General features: G+C 37.5%; 2 protein-coding genes across 2 annotated transcripts in view; one reads left to right on the forward strand and one right to left on the reverse strand.

Annotated features, from left to right (window-relative positions):
* Nucleotides 1-8,079, forward strand: part of LOC118419188 (small ubiquitin-related modifier 3-like) — an 11,337-nt gene extending 3,258 nt beyond the window's left edge. Inside the window, exons 2-5 of the mRNA XM_035825525.1 lie at nucleotides 1,527-1,574; nucleotides 4,626-4,703; nucleotides 5,238-5,309; nucleotides 6,707-8,079. Coding sequence (XP_035681418.1) covers nucleotides 1,527-1,574; nucleotides 4,626-4,703; nucleotides 5,238-5,309; nucleotides 6,707-6,769 — 261 coding nt within the window. The 3' untranslated portion in view covers nucleotides 6,770-8,079. The remainder of the gene's footprint in view (nucleotides 1-1,526; nucleotides 1,575-4,625; nucleotides 4,704-5,237; nucleotides 5,310-6,706) is intronic.
* LOC118419187 lies at nucleotides 7,353-16,535 on the reverse strand. Its single transcript, XM_035825524.1, has 7 exons — nucleotides 16,336-16,535; nucleotides 14,734-14,951; nucleotides 14,259-14,318; nucleotides 13,321-13,497; nucleotides 11,178-11,288; nucleotides 10,437-10,491; nucleotides 7,353-9,737 (listed from the first exon to the last, which is right to left on the reverse strand). Exons 2-7 carry the CDS (start codon nucleotides 14,911-14,913, stop codon nucleotides 9,673-9,675), a joined length of 648 nt encoding a protein of 215 aa, XP_035681417.1. The 5' UTR covers nucleotides 14,914-14,951; nucleotides 16,336-16,535; the 3' UTR covers nucleotides 7,353-9,672.
* Nucleotides 16,536-19,991: the final 3,456 nt, after the last annotated feature.

Consider the following 19,991-nt stretch of genomic DNA (forward strand, 5'->3'; position numbering starts at 1 on the left):
AATCAGTTAAATATAGCTGTATGAATAATGAATAACTATAGATATCTTATTCAAATTATGATATTTTCTCCATTTTCTAATGAAACTGAAAGGTATACAGACTCCTAACCGGGGGCCAACAGTGCTTTCAAATTCAACAAGTGAAAATTTACATGATACATGAATTTTCTACTCAGAACTAAAGCAAGTAATCAATAAATATTTTTTTACATTACTTAAAATTACTGGCATATCAATAAAATCATTATAAATATAGCTCCAAGTACTCAACCATATATGTTTTAGACATAACCACCAATTAAAACACACATCAACACTCCCAAAATGGACACAAACTGTTCACAAAGTTTTTGTGAGAGCTCGTCTGTGAAGTAGCCCAGCATTCAGGCCACAAATACTAAATATGTTACAGATTATATTTTGACACTAGAAACCGCTAAAATTAGAATTTTTTTTTATTATTTCTGAACATGACATTTTGTGCCCATCATTACACCGAAATAAAATCATTTTCACCCGTTTACGGCCTCATTTTAGTGATTCGAATCTGCCTCGCAACAGGGTGCTAGCTTTACTGTCAGTTCGTGTTATTCCTGGCAGCCATGTTGGATCAGTTTCGGTCTTTTTCTTCAAGTTTAAAGCTGTTTTTAACGACGGATTTCTGCTGTTTTTGGAGAATTTGCGGCGCCAAAACTCACATTACAAGGGAAAGAAGGTTCTAATTGTTGTTTCTTATGTGAATGAATTATTCGTCCGCCCCGTTGTCGCTGCCGATAGCGCATGGAACCACATCGTTGGAAGTACACTGTACCTGTACATGCTAAAATTATGTGATCAGTGTGTTCATTTACGATGTAAATAGAGACTGTAAAAGTTGTTTGTATAAAAAATTGTGCTTCAAAACGTCAGTGTGGCGGCTTATTTTCCCAATAATAACATTTATTTTGTACATTCATAGCGAAATCGACCGATATCTTACATAATCGGTAGGATGTTTGGGTCACAGTGGAGGGGAAATCCGAGCCGCTTCGGCCAAAAATAGTGAATTTTGAGCAAAAATACCGCGGACATATGGACAGAAAACCCCAAACTTTTTATTATGCGGTTGTCCCTGGTTAGCAAAGCCCCAATTTTCAAAAAATAATAAACGTACCGTCCCAAATAAGAACGTACCGGGTGGAATTTTCCTGGGAAAAAAATAAACGTCCCGGTACGTTTATTAGGGACATGAGAGTAGCATACTTGGTTTGGGGAGCTTGGCTGCCCGGGGTCAGGTGCGAAAGGTCGCGGGACGCAGGTTCAAGTACCGAGAGCGAGCTTACGGGAAGAACTGTTCTACTCGCCCCTAGCAAATTTTTGCACATGAGTGTCTTGATAACTTGTTTGAATGTCGACCAAAACATAGCTTTCTCTCCCCTCCCATGTGAGTATAATTATTGACCTGTAGTAGTCTTCAAGTCATATCAGAATGAATACAAATTCAGTGTTAATATTTTATTCTAATAACTTTCTTTTTGTTTTTCAAGGAGGTGAAGCCTGAGACAGACCACATCAACCTGAAAGTCCACGGACAGGTAAGACTTTCTCTAAAATGTACCGATTCCTTAAGTGTTTTAACATGATTACACATCAGTCATTGGCTTTAGAATACTGAATTTTCTTGTCTAACAGCTATAGTTTAAAGTAAAAGTCATTTCCGTGCCTGATGGCACAAAGGGCGGCACCAATCTCCATTTCAGTTGCCTGGGCCACACAACTTTGTGCAATCACTACATCAGTGGGCTTGTCCACTAGTTGTGGTGTGTGTTCAACTTCCACACTCTTTCCGAGTGCTAAGCAGAGAAAGCAGCATGTACCATTTTTAAAGTCTTTGCTATGACTCGGCCGGGGATCGAACTCACGACCTACCGCATGCTAGGTGAACACTCTACCCACTCGGCCATTGCACCGGTACAAAGAGCTGTGTACCTATTATGTCCTAAACAAATTTCAGGTACAGGTTCATGTAATTAAGTACAGGTCCAGACCTTTACCTGTACCTGAACAAGTTTGATCAAATTTCTGTGAGTTATAAATGTAGCCAGCTGTCTTTTTTAGTGAGAAATTGTCATCTTTGTATGATGATTAAGATATAAGTTTTCTAAATTTTCAACTACAAGTGGTGTTTAATAGTGATTTAGTTTGTTTAGGAACAGGTACACAGATGTTTAGGTCCGTACCTGTACCTTAACAATTTTATAGGTACGGTACAGGTCTATTCGTCTGCTCCACCTCACATGAGTGACCAGGGCTTGAAATACCACATGCATATGCAAGTTTGTGCATGTAAAATTGGTGTGGTGCAAGTAAGTTTGGACCAAACTTGCACCAGTGCAAGTTACTTTTATCCACTAATACCTGACTTTAGAAAAAGCTTACACACACCAAGAATATTGTCTGCCATTGAAAGGTAAAAGAAAACAACACTGAATAAAAAAATAGCCTAAATTTGTTATTTCTAAACTTGGTAAAACATCCAGGTAAACAAAATTTGAAGACAATTCCATCTCTATAATGCTAATAATTCCTATGGTGTTGTCTTACCTTGATTTGCATATGAGTAAATACATTTTGCATACAATTTAGTGACTTTGATATGATCAACAGTACTGGATTTTCCAGTTATACATGTATGTGTTTGTATTGAGTTGTTCTAGCGATGGTTAAGAATAGTGATGGAAGTCACTCGAAGAGTCCAGAAGAAATCTATTGATCTTATCAAGTTGTAGACATTGAATTGTCTTAAATTAAGCCTAAATTCACATTTGTTGTACAATTTGAAATCCAAAATAAAATACGCTTTGGAAAACAAATATCCAAACATGTGGTCTTTATGTATCCCCATATATTTGCAAATTTTCAGACTGAAGAAGAATAAAGGGTTAACAGTTCACTATTTTGGGTTGTGCAAGTAAGTTTCTTTTGGTGCAAGTTACCTTTGGCTTAACTTGCACTGGTGCAAGTTGACTGAAAAGTGTATTTCGAGCCCTGAGTGATGATGATGATGATAATGGTATAGGTACGGGTATTTAGGCTCTGCCCTAGCGAACACTCTACCCACTTGGCCATTGCACCGGTTGGGTTTTAAGGCCAAGGGAAAACCTGCCGACCCTAGCCTTATTTTCTAAAGCCAAAGGACACGCAAAAAATGCTGTCACCCTGCCTGTCAAAAAAAATCAAACACTAATAGCAGTGGTCGAAATACATTTTTCCAGTGTTCTGTAATATTGCAGATTGTCAAAATTTTCTTCTGCAATTCGAGAATATTTTCTGCAAACACACATGGTTCCAAACATCCGTCTCAGCCTAATGATACCTTGCATTTCAATCATATCTAGTTTTGGAATGCATAGCATTACTGTAATTCTTGATTCTCTCACTCTATTTTAATTTCAGTCTTCAAAGATGATCCTTCTCTGCAGGGAAGTTAGCATTCCCTGATACCACCATAGGTGTTTTATCCAACTTGCCATGGCACTACAGGCTACTACAGCTTGAAGTATACCTATCAATCTATAAATGCACTAGTTATCATTACACCCATTTCCACACATACAAAGGTACACCAAATAAGCAACTGGATATGATTTTTAGAAACAGATGTTTCAGGCAGCAACCACCTTTTGTCAGTGACATTGAGCAGATCTATTGAAGAGCAGGTTTCATACCCTAACTATGAATTGATATGCAAAGGAGGTGAAGACAACTTTTAGATAGTCCAATAGGAAACAAAAGCAAGACAAAGTCAAGACAACATACAGAAGCTAATGTTGTCTTGTAGGGGTGGGAATGCCACTAGTTTGCTAACATGTAAGAACCATTGATTCCCAATCCTGATTTTTTTCATTCTGCAAAATTGCAGATTGTTTAATTTTTCTTCTGCAATCTTGAAAATCCTTTTGCAGATTGCAGATGGGTATTTCGAACACTGAATAGTGATAACATGACGTTGATGAAAATGTTTTTTATTGTAATCTTAAAACGACCAGTTGAACAATGACTTAACGACGCCCTCAAGTAATGAGTCGGATGGAATTCAAAATTAGATACAGCCCTGTTCAAAACTTTTTTTTTAATAATTATATATATACATTACCATCTCTGGTGCCTGTAAGTTGTAACATATTGTGTAATTACCTTCTCCAGACAAATCATATCTGCCACATTTTTACAGAAAAGGATAATGAATCTTTTTTTTTTTAATGAGTTTGCTCAGTGCTAGGCCATTGACCACTTCTAGGCACTGAACTACGCTCACTGTGGCAACATTTTCACCGAAAGTCAGAAACATTGAGCTTTAGCAAGTTCGACTAACTGACTCAATAGGTAAAGCAGGGGTTACGAGGCTGCTCGGGAAATTCCCTACCCCATTTAGCCGGAATGGTTTGATCCACTCACACCAGGAAGGTCCCCAACTCTTTTCGATAAGTGTGACAGGTTCTTTTACATGCCCAGGGTATAACTCTCCCCAGACATGGGACCTCCGTTTATCTATTATAAAGATAGTTTATACACCTACAGCTACGAAGTGGAGAGACACCTGTTATTAACAGAACTGTTTCTAATCTGACTGTGGTGTGTTTCAGGACGGCTCAGTGGTACAGTTTAAGATCAAGAGGCACACGGCACTGAAGAAACTCATCCACGCTTACTGTGAGAGAGCGGTAAGAAATGCTAGTCTTATCTAACAATCGCCAATTCAAGTGATGCTATTGAAAATGATGGTATGCTTCCATGGTGTCTGGAGGCCTGTATGTAGTTACAATAAATTCAAACGGGTCCGAAACACCTGTATCAGACGATTTATACACTTACTATTACTAGTATGTGTATCTAGCCCAGTATGACGTAAGTAAAAGAGAAAGGTAAAATATGTACATAGTACAGCCATGACAATTCCGTACATCTTAAGTTTCAACATTCATCATTTAAGGGCTTCTTTTGAAGGCAGTGGCTCATATACAGTAGTAAGGTCAACATGTTGCAAGATGAAGATTGATAAACTGTTAGTTTTACTGAAGATAGTTGATAGCCTTTCTTTCCTATCTTTCTTCTGTCTTTTTTTTCTGTAGTTGACATCTATAATGGCACTGTTATCTTGCAGATTTGTTGTTGGGGTAACATCATTGTTGCACTGTTTCAGTATAAACTAGTTTCAACAATACACCAGGCATAACGTGTTTATATTCTCTTCCCAGGGAGTTCGGAAAGAAGGCGTGCGGTTCAGATTTGACGGGAATCCCATCAACGAGAACGACACACCCAACATGGTAAGTGGGAAAACATGATTTATGCCAACTCTACAAACTACAATGTAGCTCTTAACCCTTAAACTGCCAGACTTTCAGCCCTATAAAATGCTATAAGTGCCAGGGTTGGTTGGTGACCTCCAAAATGAAACCCCCGAACAAGACCGAAGTCCCTAACTTCTGGGGTTTGTGCGCTACACGCGCAAAGCTGCTACTTTGGGGGGATACACTATCCCGGATATATCCGGGCATGGCACACAAGGCATATATATGGGTGCTGGATATATTGGCAGTTTAAGGGTTAAAACTATCTTACGGTATTATATGAATATTGTAGTTTGCAGTGCATTGAAATCAAGAGTTTACAGTGTTTTTGCATTGATAGCTTTAACAACAGAAGTAGACCCAAAATGGCAGGTACTGTAAATGTTTGCATTGAACATTACTAGTAAGGTGTGAATGTTTATTGTGAATCTTTGTATTTATTGGAAATATACTGAGTGTATGTACACCTTTGTGCACCCAAAATTAGATCTGTGCACCTAATTTTACTGGGTGTACCTTGATATATTTGTAGGCAATAGGCTAAAGGTAGTATTGTAATTTTTACATCTGTAGTTTACTGAATATTCTTGAAATTCAAACATCAGAAGAAGCAATTGTACTTTAATTTGTTGTGTTTTTTTTTTGTGAACTTGGTGCACATAAGTCACCTTTTCCCCAAAAGTCCATATCCTAAAACAGTGTTCATGTTTAGGGGATCCGAATCCTTTTTGCAGATTTAAGGTTAAGAGTTAAAAAAGATGGCACAAGAATGGAATTATGTTTAATTCTTTTTTTCATTCTAGAAAATCTAGCTGTGTCAATATTCCATTGATTTTTAAGTGAATTCAAGATGTCTTCATGCACACAAAAAAATCGAAATTCGTACAAGACAGTCTGCTTGTAAAAAGATAAAACCAATCTCATAGAATGGAGAAAAGCCTCAAGTTGTTATATTTTACAATTCAAAACCCTTTACTTGTAACTTTTCCATGCATTTCTCACAAATGAATGATTGTGAAATTTTCAGGATGTGCAAATTTCCTAGCGTCCTAAAAATCAGGGCTTTTCCAACAAAAAGGTGACAAATGGAAAACCATATTATGTGGCTATATGTTTGTTTTTTCCCATAGAAGTTTTTACTTCACACTTATTGACATGTTTTAAAAACTTTATTTTTCATGCTCAAGTTTTTCAGGTGCAAATTTTTTATCCCCCCAAAATTGTTTCCCCTGAGAAAAGTGACATACAGTGTAGGGAAACATTTGTTCAAAAACATTATCTGTATACAAAAAAGTTTGTTTACTAGTGATTTACCAAGGAGATAAGGCTATTGACGGATATGATTACGAAATGTTGCATATTTCCCACTCTAGCTGGACATGGATGACGGAGATACCATTGATGTGTTCCAACAACAAACGGGGGGGAGAAGCTGAGCAGGCATCCATTCACATCCCAGTCTTCTCTGTCCACTCTCCCAAACACCCCTCTGTGAGAGTGGCGCCACCCGTAGTACATGAACTTTTTCCAGTAACTTTTACATAAGCAGGCCAGATATGATAGTTCCGCTACTACTGTCGGAAAATGAAAGCATTCGGCATGAAACATTTTAGTCAAACCAAGGAGAAGTCAAGAGAAAAAGAGTAAAATTGAAGAAATTCCTTGTTATTATAGTGTACTACTATTCTGTATTCTTGTCAAAAAGGGGAGGGCTTGCCACAGTTCGTAAACTTGTAGTCTTTTTCTGTGGAGGTTGAACATTTTGGTTATGCTGATGTTATTGTGGTCTTATGTATGAAGAAAATTGATAATGATCTTGTGAAAAAGATACCGAGCAAGGACTTTCATGGTATAGCGATGGGTAGATATTGGTACTCTTTGTTGAGAAAAAGTGTTCTCCCTTTTAGAGTTATTAAAAGTGAAAATATCATAAGTAAATAAGTCGACAATGTATTGAGTTCTGCTTTTATCATTCCAATATTACGTTGTTTTAAGGCAAAAGAGGGAACTCACAAAACCTTTTTTTTTTTTTTCAAGACCCGTAGTGTTGTTGAAGAAAGTAGTTGTGTAGTGTGTCAATGAAGGTTAGACATCCAGGTAATAAGATACGCAGAAAAGTAGTCACTCAAGTAACAGGATATGGTTTTGGAAATGGTCAGACACTCTTCAGTGTCACTGACAAAATTAAAACTACTGGATAGTAGTTGAAATGTCTGGCCGTTTCCAAAACCATATCCAGTTGCTTGAGTTACTACTTTTTGGCATAGTTGTGTATTGTTTAGGAACACACAGCCTATGAATGAGCTGCACTCTGAAGAAAATTCCCAAACCACATGGTTCAATTGTGCCATGTTAGAAAGTCCTACAACATCTATTGGTTGTTCTAAAATGAGTGATAACTGTTCTTGGCAACACCACAGGGGGAAAGCCTTGTCGGAAGTGCACATTATTTTCTTCATTGTGCTACACATTCATTGGCAAGTAGGTAGTGTCTTGTAGTAATGTACAGCCTCAGTAAGTAATATGAATATGATGCATACAAATTAGTAACACGTTATTTTTGGTTAGTTATCCATATACTGTATAACCAACTACTAGCTACTTAAATGTAAACCGCCGTTGTTCAGTTATATTTGTAACAGAACAGTTTTAATTCTCCTAGATACAATATGTTTGCAGATTTACTTAAAGATGATTGTCAATGATGATTATTAATAAAATGTCACATTTTTGTGTGATTGAAAAGTTTCTTGAGTATTTGAGTTTTGTATTGGGAATGCCATAGTTGATTATATGATACTTATTGATAGCTGAAATACTGTGTGATGCTAGAAATGAAGAAAATCTAATGAACTTTTCTAGTGAAATATTTCTATTGGCAAAGACATAGAATCAACAATGAAAGGGTAAATGATTTATGCTTTATTGAATACCACATACTGTACAGTGATAACTTAAAACATGCGCTTGATTAGATAGAATCTTACTATCACTTCCAACACCAGTTCAAGAAAGATAACAAGACACTTCTAATTGTCGAAGATGGATAAGATTTGACGTGTATAATGTTTAACATGGCTGTATAACTCACATGCCAATTTTCATCTCTGTAGTGATAACAGAATTTCTTTCTATAGATGTCAGGAAGGAAAGTATAGTGATAGCTATCATTTAAGTCTCGAATATGTGGTGTGTTTTTGAAACACTTTGATTCCTCATTTTCCATTGACAAAACGTCTCACACAGATTGGGTATCAAAGAAGATATCCCCTTTAAGGCAGGAAAGGAAGTCGTCAGAAACCTTTATGCAACGCTGTGCTTTCTGACATAAGACACTGCCACACTTCACTCTAGCAGCTATAAAAGAGATAGTCTAAAAGGTGCCCAAAACATCCTAAAGGGAGTTTTATTTTCCATTAGATTACTGTAAATGCATCTAAGTTTGTGGGGATTAATTTTGCGGTAGCGGGAAGAAGGACTTTTCGGGGTAGCACCATGCACTGTGTCTCTTATTGCCAAGGAAAATTGTTTGTGGTGGTTTTAAGTTCGCAGTGAAGTGAACATTAAACCACCCCAAAAGTTTCTGCATTTACAGTATATATCAATAAATATCAATACAAGATGAGCCCATGTTTTTGCAAAATTCCACTTGTAGTGAATTACCTAATTTTTTTTTCGGACATGTTAAACATGTTGCTCACTAAACCATGCAAACCCTATAAATAAAGACATTTAGTGTGAATATTTTATCGCCTATTAATAGCATATTAGTTATCGCAGCAATATGAACAGAATATTAGCTGTACATCAAACATGCAAAAGAACAGGTTTGCCATAGCAAATCCTGTATTGGTTTTTCTTTTTTTATTCACACAGTAAAATGGGGTGAGCCCAATGTTGTGTACGAGTAGCTTGACAAAAGACTACAAGGGAAACCTGCATTTTTGTGAAAATGATGCCACTACGTTTATATCTTATGACTGATGTAAGTCTCATATTATAGAGATTATAATGTGAATAATGAGTGAATAGTAATGAGCAATATAATACCATCCCATAGCTCAGAGAACTTCATATATTACATTTTTATGCAGACATTGTAGCTAATGAGCGTACCCGTTAACCAATCAAAACATTTCACAAGCAGTTCAACTGCCAATGAGAATCGTTAATGCTTCTTGAGTAGAGTAATTCAACTCTTAAAGCATCACCGGTGCTCATTGGCAGTTGAGTGAACCTGTATAGCATTTCTGACTTCAGTCAGTCAATGCAGTCATTGTTTCCATGTTCATATCGTTGTTTTTGTTGGTTTTGCTTCTTGCATTACGTTGGGAAATCACTAGGGGGCGCCATTGCTGTAGCCAGGATTCTGGTATGCATTGTTCAAGGGCTTCTGGTCTGGGTCTGTGGTAAGACGAAGGGTACATAATTAGATTGTCAGAATCTTAAGTGATAAGATTCCCTGCAGTTTAGAGCCTTCTCAATGTTGTACTGGAGTATCACTCAACAGTAAAGGGAATTGCAGACATTGTGCACTGTAACGTAAGAACAATGTTTTATACATCCTTTACGTACAACAGTGCGTATTCTGAAATGAAATGTTACAGATAGGCTATGCTGATTTGATTATAGGGAAGACATCCCCTGGGAACCCCAAACTGATTTGAGTGTGCAAGTAAATTTTCAGAAAATGCAACAACAAAAAGTTACCTTCGCTTCATTGTGAAATCTAAGTGGTCAGAGAGGTTGAACAACACACAGGGTATGGTATACCGAACAATTATAAATTCTTCATTTTTGTTCTTTCTCATCTTCTATGACATTAGTATATTTCGCTTGTCATCAGGCTGGTAGGTCATAGGATAGTAGAGTTTTCTTTTACACAACCAATAATTAATATAATCATTCCGTGGCATAAATTTGCTTCTTTTAATGCTGCTTTTTACGATTTACAATATGTTTCTAAACTTTTTTATTTTTTATTTCTTGAAAATGGCCGAATTTTTGTGTCAGCCATTTAATCAAACTAAAATGGCCTGACTTTAAATCCAGGGTGCAGTTCTAGCTGTATGTGCTAGGTGGCATTACTGAGTGGATACTTACACTGCGTCAGAATCACCATGCCATCAGGCTGAGGAGCCATCCTAGTCGTACGTTGCTGAAATATCAAAATACATTGGGAGTTATATCATCAGTTCAGAATCAAGTATAACTCCATAGCAAGTACATTTTACGGATTGGCCCTTTGCAGACTCCAAACCTAAGGCGAGAAAAAAACAAGATGGGTTAAAAACCCTGAAGGTTTCAAAGATGGACCTGATTCTCCCGTATTTACGTTATCACAACTATATCTATTCTGTGTTGAAGAAGAGAACAAAGCGACACTAGTATTGTAGCTTTTTCTCTCCCAGTAGAGGTTGGTGGGCCAAGGGGGGGAGGGGATTATGCCCTTTTAATCCTATAAATTCCTTACTAGCTGATCGGAATAGGAAGTCTTACTAGCTGATTGGTTGAGGAAACCTTACCATTTGATTGGTTTAGAAAGCCTTACTGGCTAATTGGTTTAGGCAGCCATACTACCTGATTGGTTTAGGAAGCCTTACTTGCTGATTGGTTATGGAAGCCTTACTAGCTGATTGGTTTGGGAATTCTTTCTATCTAATTGGTAAATGAAGCCTTACCATCTGATTGGTTTAGGATGCCTTACTTACTATAGGATTGGCTTAGGAAGCCTTACCATCTGTGTGGTTTAGGAAGCCTTACTACTAGCTGATTGGTTTGGAAATTCTTATTAGCTAATTTGTTTAGGAAGCCTAACCATCTGATTGGTTTAGGAAGCCTCACCTTAGCAGCCCATTGGTCCTTTTCACGGAGCAGTTTGCAGGAGATGAACATGATGATGATAAGGAGGACCAACTCCAGCAGGGCCAGTATCAGGGCCAGTCCCATCATCCCCTGGAAAAAAAGTGCATACAACATCTTATAATTGAGCATTCAATGAATATAAGACTAATTTGGACTTTAAATGATGAAAACTGTGCCTCTTATATACTTTGTTTGACTCTCGCCTCTTCCGTCATGACCCCAACGAAAAGCGTCATACAGGCCGATTTAAGCTTTCATGAATAAACAAAGGTTCAAACAAATTTGTATATACATGAGATTATTGCTCTTCACTTATCTATCGCATTTAGAATACATAAGTATATTATCATTATTCAGATATAAGAAAATCTAATGGTAGGTTTATAGACATTTTAGGCTTTAGGGGCAGTGAATTGCTATGGACCGAGACTAAGACATTAGGCCACAGCAAGTAAATTTTATGAATGACATCCTCTGCAGACTGCAAAAATAGTGCGATAGGGCGAAAAAAATACAAGATGGGTGAAAAAAAACACGATGGCTACATTTTAAAAAATAGGCACCATAAAGTTGTGATGAATGTTGTAACAAGAAGAAAAGGGACAAAGCATGGTATCAGAGCCAACAAGGCATTTATTTCTGTCTTCAAGACATGTACTGGTGTGGTAAAAGTGACACTAGTGTGGTAGACTGGACTCACCAACAAAGTTGTTAACCACACTCATAGCTTCCATATTGGTATCAATTTTACAACTATCCAATAAGTTTCATTTCTACAACTACAGTCTACAAGTACAAGCATTAGGCTACAACACAATATATTTGCTCATTTTGGTACTTTATCGTCATGTTGACCATCCCTGCAGAAGAAAAAAATCTTTTTTTTTCCTGAAATCAGGCAAAAATTAATGCGCGCGCTGATGTCATCCATAAAATTTACTTGCTGTGGCCTTAGATATAAGAAATTGGAGTCCAACCATCTCTTTCGTTCTTTATCATCCCTAAGCGGAGTCAGGTACCCATAATTCTACACCTGGTTGGAGTAAAGAAGCCAAGGACACCATGACTAGTCAGAAACGCTAGAAATTGAACCCATGGTCTTTGTTTGACTCTCGAGTTCGCTAGAATACAGCCGCCTCAGGCTATACAACACCGCGACCATGTGTTTTTTTTTTTTGGCAACGCCACAGTTGTGGAGCCATTTCACTAGATATCAGTAGATGGCGGTTACCTTCGGACATAGGGGATTTCTTTTACACATGTACAACCAGTTACAGTTATTTTTGCAACGCCACACCGGTGGAGCCATTTCAAATGATCTCAGTAGATGGTGGTTACTTGTCTCAACCTTTTCGAGGTTTCCTGACCAGGCAAAAGTGAAATTCTACCGAAAATGATTAATATTGCCTTGCCGACTGTCGGTAAATTCGCCGAAAAAACATATTGTTCAAGCCTCCCGCTATACTGTAGTAATTTTCGCTACCACCAAGTACTCGCTCGCGAACTCAAAGATCTCGCGAAGTTCCGATTTGCCCAGACTCGCGAAATTAAGAGCTCGCGAACATACATGAACTTACAGTACCTTCGGACATAGGGAATTTATTTCACACAAGCCACCTACATCGGCGAAATATAGCGGGGAGAAGCAGAACTCCAGTTAGAAGCTCTGAAGAAGATGACTGGTATCTGACATCGAAACGTCAGTTGGTGAGAATAACTTGCCGTGTAAAAGGAATCCCCTATGTCCTACGATCAACCAACCTGATGAAATTATCTTCTCACTATGGGCAGCCCTTTCCTCCCACACTCGATAAATGTCTTTGACTATGTTTTCAATTCTATCAAAATGACCGGAAGATTTACTTAATCTGATTTGAAATTGATTGGTAATGCCAGCCTTGTATGCGCTCTAGCCCGTTTTTGTTGTTAGTATTCTTGTTATTCTTATGTTGCGAAATGACTTAATTTATGTTCATGTCATCTTAAGGTATACGTTTCGTTATAATCTCAATTTTGTTACTTTTGATTGTCATTGTATGTAATATACAGAGCAGATCTGTGAGCTTCTTGTCCCATGCTCAAAAAATGAATGAGAATGAAATAAATTATTTTAGGTGGTTACCTTCATTCCTGCGCAGAGTCTGTCCTTGTAGGCCCCGCTCGGCGCCAGATCGTGAAAGCCGCGGAGGCAGTAGTAGGGGTACTCGTGCGGGATGAAGGCCAGCGCTACCGTAGCGATCAGGAAGGCGGCCAGGGCGGCCACATAGGCCACGGTGGACAGGGTCAGGGCCATAGAGAGCTGGAGAAGAGGGGCGGGTGTAGGGGTGGGAGCAAAATTGTTATTTCTTTGCAAGGCTTTATTATCTTGCAACATTGAACAATTGAACGATGTTTACATGTTTACGAATGTAAAGGTACCATCTAGACCATGGGCACCGCTATGTTTACAATGACACTATTTGTTATTGCTATTTGTTAGAAATTTTGTGCTAGATATTCCCCTTATACCACTTTTTTGTTTAAGAATGTTATGTATAATGTAGCTTTTTGTACTTGTAACCAGTGCTGGCGCTTTGCATACATTTATCCTGTTAGGAAATATTGACTGTATGAACTGTTACGGTAGAAATATGAAACATAGAATTTTGTTCTGCATACTACATTGACATGCATTACAATGTCACTACAACAATAGAAAAATAAAGTCACAAGGCCTTTTAACGTACTCAATTTTTACTCTACAGCTTTAGATTTTTGAAAGCGACTATCTGATGTTCACATAATGATATAATTACTGTCACTCTGATTGTGTAATAAGAACATTTGCCGTTAATTTGAAAAGCCCATAGAGAACGTCTATGGTCCTTCAAAGGGAATTCAATCAAATGTGATCGGTGTGCATACTTTATGTCGATGAAAGTTAGACATCAATCTAGTAAGATATGTGAACTAGTAGTTACTCAAGCAACTATTTCGCGTATTGGTGTAGTACGATATTGTACTACAATCCCTCTTGCTTGTATAAGAACGCTTCACCAATAAATGTCTCAGAAGACCAACCTTAAAGACGCCAAAACGGTCCCTCCCACTCGACATGGCCACCAGACCTGCAAAGACAACCTGAAGGCAAATACATTATGTTAGTTGAAGTACTACTTTTCACTTTTGTATTAAGAAACGTTGCTTTTTTTGGTTATGTAAAAAATAATTTGTGTTGACATATAAAGTACCCTCACCTACACGCAATTATATTGAAAACATTTGTGACGGCTGTGTGCAAAAAAACTGATCCTTACTACCAATAATAGTTAGCAATTTAACCAATCACAACGTGGCTATCAGTGGTTTGACCAATCATTGAGTGAGTGGCTGCATGTAAGACACACTATTTGTATGTTTATGTAATATCAAAGGTGCAAAGGGCTCTGGGATTGGTCTACGTTGACTGACGCTATGATAAATAACTTACCTTGTAAACAACCAAACAGACAGACAAACAAACAAATAAATAAACATATATACAAATAGAACCCACCAGTATCCCTGCCCAGATAGGTGAGTAGTAGAGCGGGGAGGACTTGTAGCTGAAGTTGTGTCTGTTCGCGGCGCCTCCCTGGATGGCCTCTGCGGTGATGCCGAAGATGATGCTGAGGCCGGCCAGCGCCAGCAGCGCCAACCCGAGGGGCACCAGGGTCTTCTGCTGCAATAACGCCATCTAGCGGTTTGCTATAGAAGCGAGTGTCTACACTGTAACTGACAGAAGAGCACAAACATCAAAGGTAAGTGGGTCTATCAAATACCACTAGTAGGTTTCTATCCTGGCTACACGTGTATTTTTGTCAGCTAGATTACATATATAAATAAACAAGAAGGCCTACTGTTGAAATCATGTAAAAGAGCACGTAACTTACTAATTAAGAAGATGAGTTTTTCTATTCCCCCAGTAATGATCTTAGTAACGTAACTTTTTTTCTTTCCATGAAAGTATTATCTATCGAAAAATAACGTTATGTTTAGAGTTTATGTCACTTAAAATCCCATTATTTTGCGTAACATTCGGGCCCCCAAATTGAAAATATTCTCGAAAACAAAGCATTCAAGTGGAAGACATGTACAGCAACATTTCAGTATATTGCAATCATTATTACTCTACACTACGCATTATTTCGTTCTTCTCGTGATTTTAATATTGTACATGTATAACATAAGCTGCACAATTATCTCTGCTAACTTTCTGAAGCCATCTCAAACTAGACCTTTCTGTTATAAATAACACACTGTGCACTGGTTTGAAACATCACGTTACGCGAGTTTACCTTTATCCGTAAGGTAACCTTTATCCGTTCGTTGTAAGAACAATGTATATAGAGATATCAAGTCGACAGTGGTTTTAAACTGCAATAATTTGAAGATAGTACAATTTGGAACTACCATCCATCGGTTTGATATCCTTGGATACCTCGTTTAGCAACACAACGGATATTGGAATCCCCGCGGTTAAAGTTGAACTAACGTTACACTTTGTCTGGTACAATGAGATTGTAATCTCTCTCGAAATATTGGTAGACAATTCTAGTCTTAATCTTGCTTACTTGCTGTGTTAAGAAATGGTAGGGGTATCTATTTTGTAGAATTGTCTTTATGTTAAGTAATAGACCTATAATTATCAGGCGAGGAGTTATCAATTGATCGAGGGCATTTGTAGGTCAAGGTTCCTTATACGTTTAAAACGATTTTTTTTTACTTTGAAGAAGCTAGTATACGATAATGTATACGTCTGTTGTTAAGAATACTATAATTTTGTCCTACTTACAAGTTTGTAACTGGCGACCTAGATTTTTGAATCGGTATTTTTGCCTCGGGATATAAATTTCATTTCAGTCTGGCAGTTTTATGTGCGTGAAATCTTTGCAACCGACGCAGACTTATTTTTGTTTACGTCTACTTCAATACATTAAACATAGGAATAAAACTCGTAGAACTGTGCAAATCATTTCTCGATTGTCTATCTGGTGGATTCAATTAAAGTGACAGAAACTTGTGTATCGCCCCCTCCCCAAGAAAAACATTCCATACGTAGTTGTACGTTAACCTCCACCCCCAAACAAACACACATAACACACATGCACACACTTACCTGTTCAACTACTGCAGTGCTTGCAAAACTGTCTCCCCGAATTCAAGGGACAGGCAAGGAGACAACAGAAAAAAAAATCCTTGAACGGGGGTACGGACAAGACAGAAGTGTCCTTTACGTAACCTGTATTGTAGTACGTTTAGCTGTATACAAGGCCTTGTGTATAATCATCTGTATACACGGGTAGGTAAGATGTTGTTAGACTAGTTCTTCCGCCGCTTAGAGGTGTGAGAGGTGGTGAGATTTTGCCTACGGGGCCTTTCACCCAAAATGGCCTCCAAGTGGAAGGATTAGAAGAGTCAGTGTGTTTCTGACACCCTCTTTCTATTATAGACTGAGCGTAAAAAGGATTTGAAAGATCGCTCAATAAATTTCACCTTCACAGAGACACTATCTATTAGCATGAATTGTAATGATTCTTTCAGGGAAAATATGTTGTTTTTGCTTTATATATGTATTATGTGTTTTTCTTATCTTTTAGTATTCTTCATATTCTGTCAATAGGGTACAGTAGACGCAACCATGCAATAAACTTCCGTATACTAGTTATAATGTTGTTTTAACTTTTCTTAATTTTAAAATGGCTTTATTATAGCTATGTCACACAAAAAGAAACAAGAAGAAGCAAATTTTGTCAACGAAATTGGGCAGATTTCATATTTAAAAAAATGTGACAAAACATTTTTTCATTGATTATAGCAGTGATTCAATGAATTAATGCAGTTGCACAGATTATGTATATTATCTGTGACGCTTCAAAGGCGACCCTAATGGTGAAGTACTGTAAATGCAGAAATGTTCGCGGTGAATTAATGTTCGCGGTTTTCGCGGCGGCCGCCTCACCAAGAATTCAAAACCACCGCGAGCATTTTTCCATAACAGTAAGAGACTATAGTGCATGGTGCTACCGCGAAATTAAAACCACCGCGAAAAGTCCATTTTCCCGCTACCGCGAACTTGAATACATTTACAGTATTAAGTGCGAGTAGCTTGACAAAGGTCAAATTGCTGGGAGGGAAACGTTTTCTCTAAAATGTTGCATCTCTTGTTGTCTTTTAATCTTTAACCTTTTCATTATCATCACCTAGCACCACGTTCCGATTATTAAATCAAGGTACACACAAATGCTGTATTGTTCCGTCGATTGTTTAGCGATCGCCGACTTTTATTTTATTTCATTGGTATACATATAAGACAAGACACAGTGGTAAATGCACTCTAGCAAAGCTAATATTAACATTACCACTAGGACATGTGAAAACAAAATAAATCGCCGACTTTTGGAAAGAGGACAGTCACAGAAGTCAACGCATTATTACTTACGCACATTTGTTTACACATAGCTATTTTACCATCTGCAGCCAACAAGACCATAATCATTTTAGTAAAATGTGACATGATCGCGTGAATTTACCTTTTCTATGATAAGTGATAAAAATTGAGTATTCGCCGTGATTTTACGTTGAACTTCGAGGTTAAAACGTCGCAGTAAAAAAATATATATCATGAAAGTTGGTGGTGCAAAAGGCCTTCGCGTAAACCGCGAACATTGCGTCACTGTTAAAATTTCACATTTTACAGTATAGAACATCAACTTTATAATTTCTACAACGGCGTACTCCAAGATCGCAACAAAAAAGGTCAACGTAAAGAGCTCAGAGATACACGATTAGAAATCCCAAAATATGTACATTTTAGATAACGTTGAGTCCAGTGCTTTAGTGAGAACGCCTACTAGTGAAGAACACATTTTTGCTTGATATGTAGGTTTTAGGCTTCCCGTCGCAGCCAAATATATTTCTAACATAGACGAAAAAGTCCTTTTTTGTTCACAAACAACCAACATGTAAGATGAATTTCACTTCTTAATGGAATGTTCTAGATACGCTATTTTACGTAATGAATTATTCACATTTCTCGAATCCAGTACAGCAGATTTCAAGAGACTCGATGTTACAGACAGATTTGTATATATCTTTAGATGCCACAAATCCCATAATGCAAAGATAGGCAAATATATCAAAGACTGCTTTGCTATTAGAAAAAATAATGAAATTAATGATTAGCCCAACTCCATTGTTATCTTATATCAAAGACTTGTGTTAGCCCTCATTATGTTATTTAGGATGTTAAGACTTATTCTTTATACCTATCTTTGTACTTTGTGTAATATTCGTTGCCATACTTTGTACCATGTGCAAATGTCGTGCAATAAAGTTCATATACATATGTAAACAGTGTCAACGTCAACACATACAGTTAATCTTTCGGTGTCCTGTCATGATTCTACCTAAGGATGTGACAGATGTATACAGTAAGCTAAGCTTAGGTAGGGGGACTAATCTTGATCAGGAGAAGTTTATCAGTCTTCTCTTCGCCCGAATTGCCATATTTATTTATATTGCACATCCTCTATTTTGTGTCCTCCTCTCTCCGTTATAAGGCCACGTTGATTTGATTATATGGATGACATCCGCGCTCGCACCAATTTTCGGCCATTTCCAAAAAAAAAAAAGTTTTCGACCACACAATAAATTGTGCAAAGCAGCTGTAAAATGAGCACAAATATTCCGTAGATTGAAAAAAAAAGGATCAGAAAACAGATAACTAATGCCATATATTGAATGCCGAAATGAATCTTAAGTCAAAGAATAAGATGTGAAAGGACGGAAAGAAAAAGAATCTATTGTTGGTTGGGGGAGGTACCAGTACAGAAAATTCAGGTCCAGAGGATTATGGTATACCGTACTATGTGTGTTTAGTCATATGTTCAACCTTCCTGGCCACTTTGATTTCATACTGAAGGCAACTTTTTTTTTGGCCAAACTTTTTTTTTATTCGCTCGCTCGCATCAGTTTTGGAGTTCCCGGAGGATGTCATCCATATAATCAAATCAACATGGCCTAATCATGGAAAAAGAGAGCTAAGAAATGGCTTGGCGTGACATGATCCCGAGCTCCTGATATGGAATGTTGTGAAAATGTCAGCGAGAAGCAATAAAAGAATAAACAGCCTCCATGTTAATATAAAACACAGCTTCAGATAGTCAGTACAACCATATCAGCAAGACTAATTCATTACGGAACAGCTTTTGAAGCGCATTCTACAAAAGCATCAGTCACCACGTTCTGAAACAATGCCGATATTGATGTGTTGTTTTCAAAGGTTTCTATTTCGTTTTAACTTTTACGTTTGCACAGGTTGCCGACATTACTCTTTCTCTTACGTTCCGTATTCGCCAAGTCGCAATTGTGCAAATGAGAGTCTATTTTCCATAATGAATGCCCCATATATCTCATAATGATATCCCATAGTATCATAGTGGTAAAATGGTGGGATTACCAACTTGACATGTGTAAGTCAGTTAAAGATGTGCATCACCATGCATAGATTCATGTATTTCTGGTTAAGAAGACCGCCATAAATAAGATAGACTATTAACAGTCTTACTTCCATAATTAATGAGATAACTTGAAACAATAAATCTAAAAGGCTCTAAATATCTGTGGTGGTAGGAGGTCCTCGAATTCGTTTGCATACATATTGACCACATAAATGTATACTTTTAGTTATAAAATGATAATAAATATGCCACTGGCTCAATTTGGACATGTCTTCATTCAATTCTGTTGTTTTAGATGAATGTGCAACTGATG

This window comes from Branchiostoma floridae, chromosome 7, assembly GCF_000003815.2.
Source record: "Branchiostoma floridae strain S238N-H82 chromosome 7, Bfl_VNyyK, whole genome shotgun sequence".
NCBI lineage: Eukaryota > Metazoa > Chordata > Leptocardii > Amphioxiformes > Branchiostomatidae > Branchiostoma > Branchiostoma floridae.

Excerpts from the sequence above, each read along its gene's own strand:
- LOC118419187 (XM_035825524.1), bottom strand. The coding sequence starts at position 14,913 with ATGGCGTTATTGCAGCAGAAGACCCTGGTGCCCCTCGGGTTGGCGCTG. Across the intron at positions 11,289-13,320 it reads GACTCTGCGCAGGAATGAAG|GGGATGATGGGACTGGCCCT; the intron begins GTAACCACCTAA and ends CTTTTTTTCCAG. Across the intron at positions 10,492-11,177 it reads AGGACCAATGGGCTGCTAAG|CAACGTACGACTAGGATGGC; the intron begins GTGAGGCTTCCT and ends TTGATATTTCAG.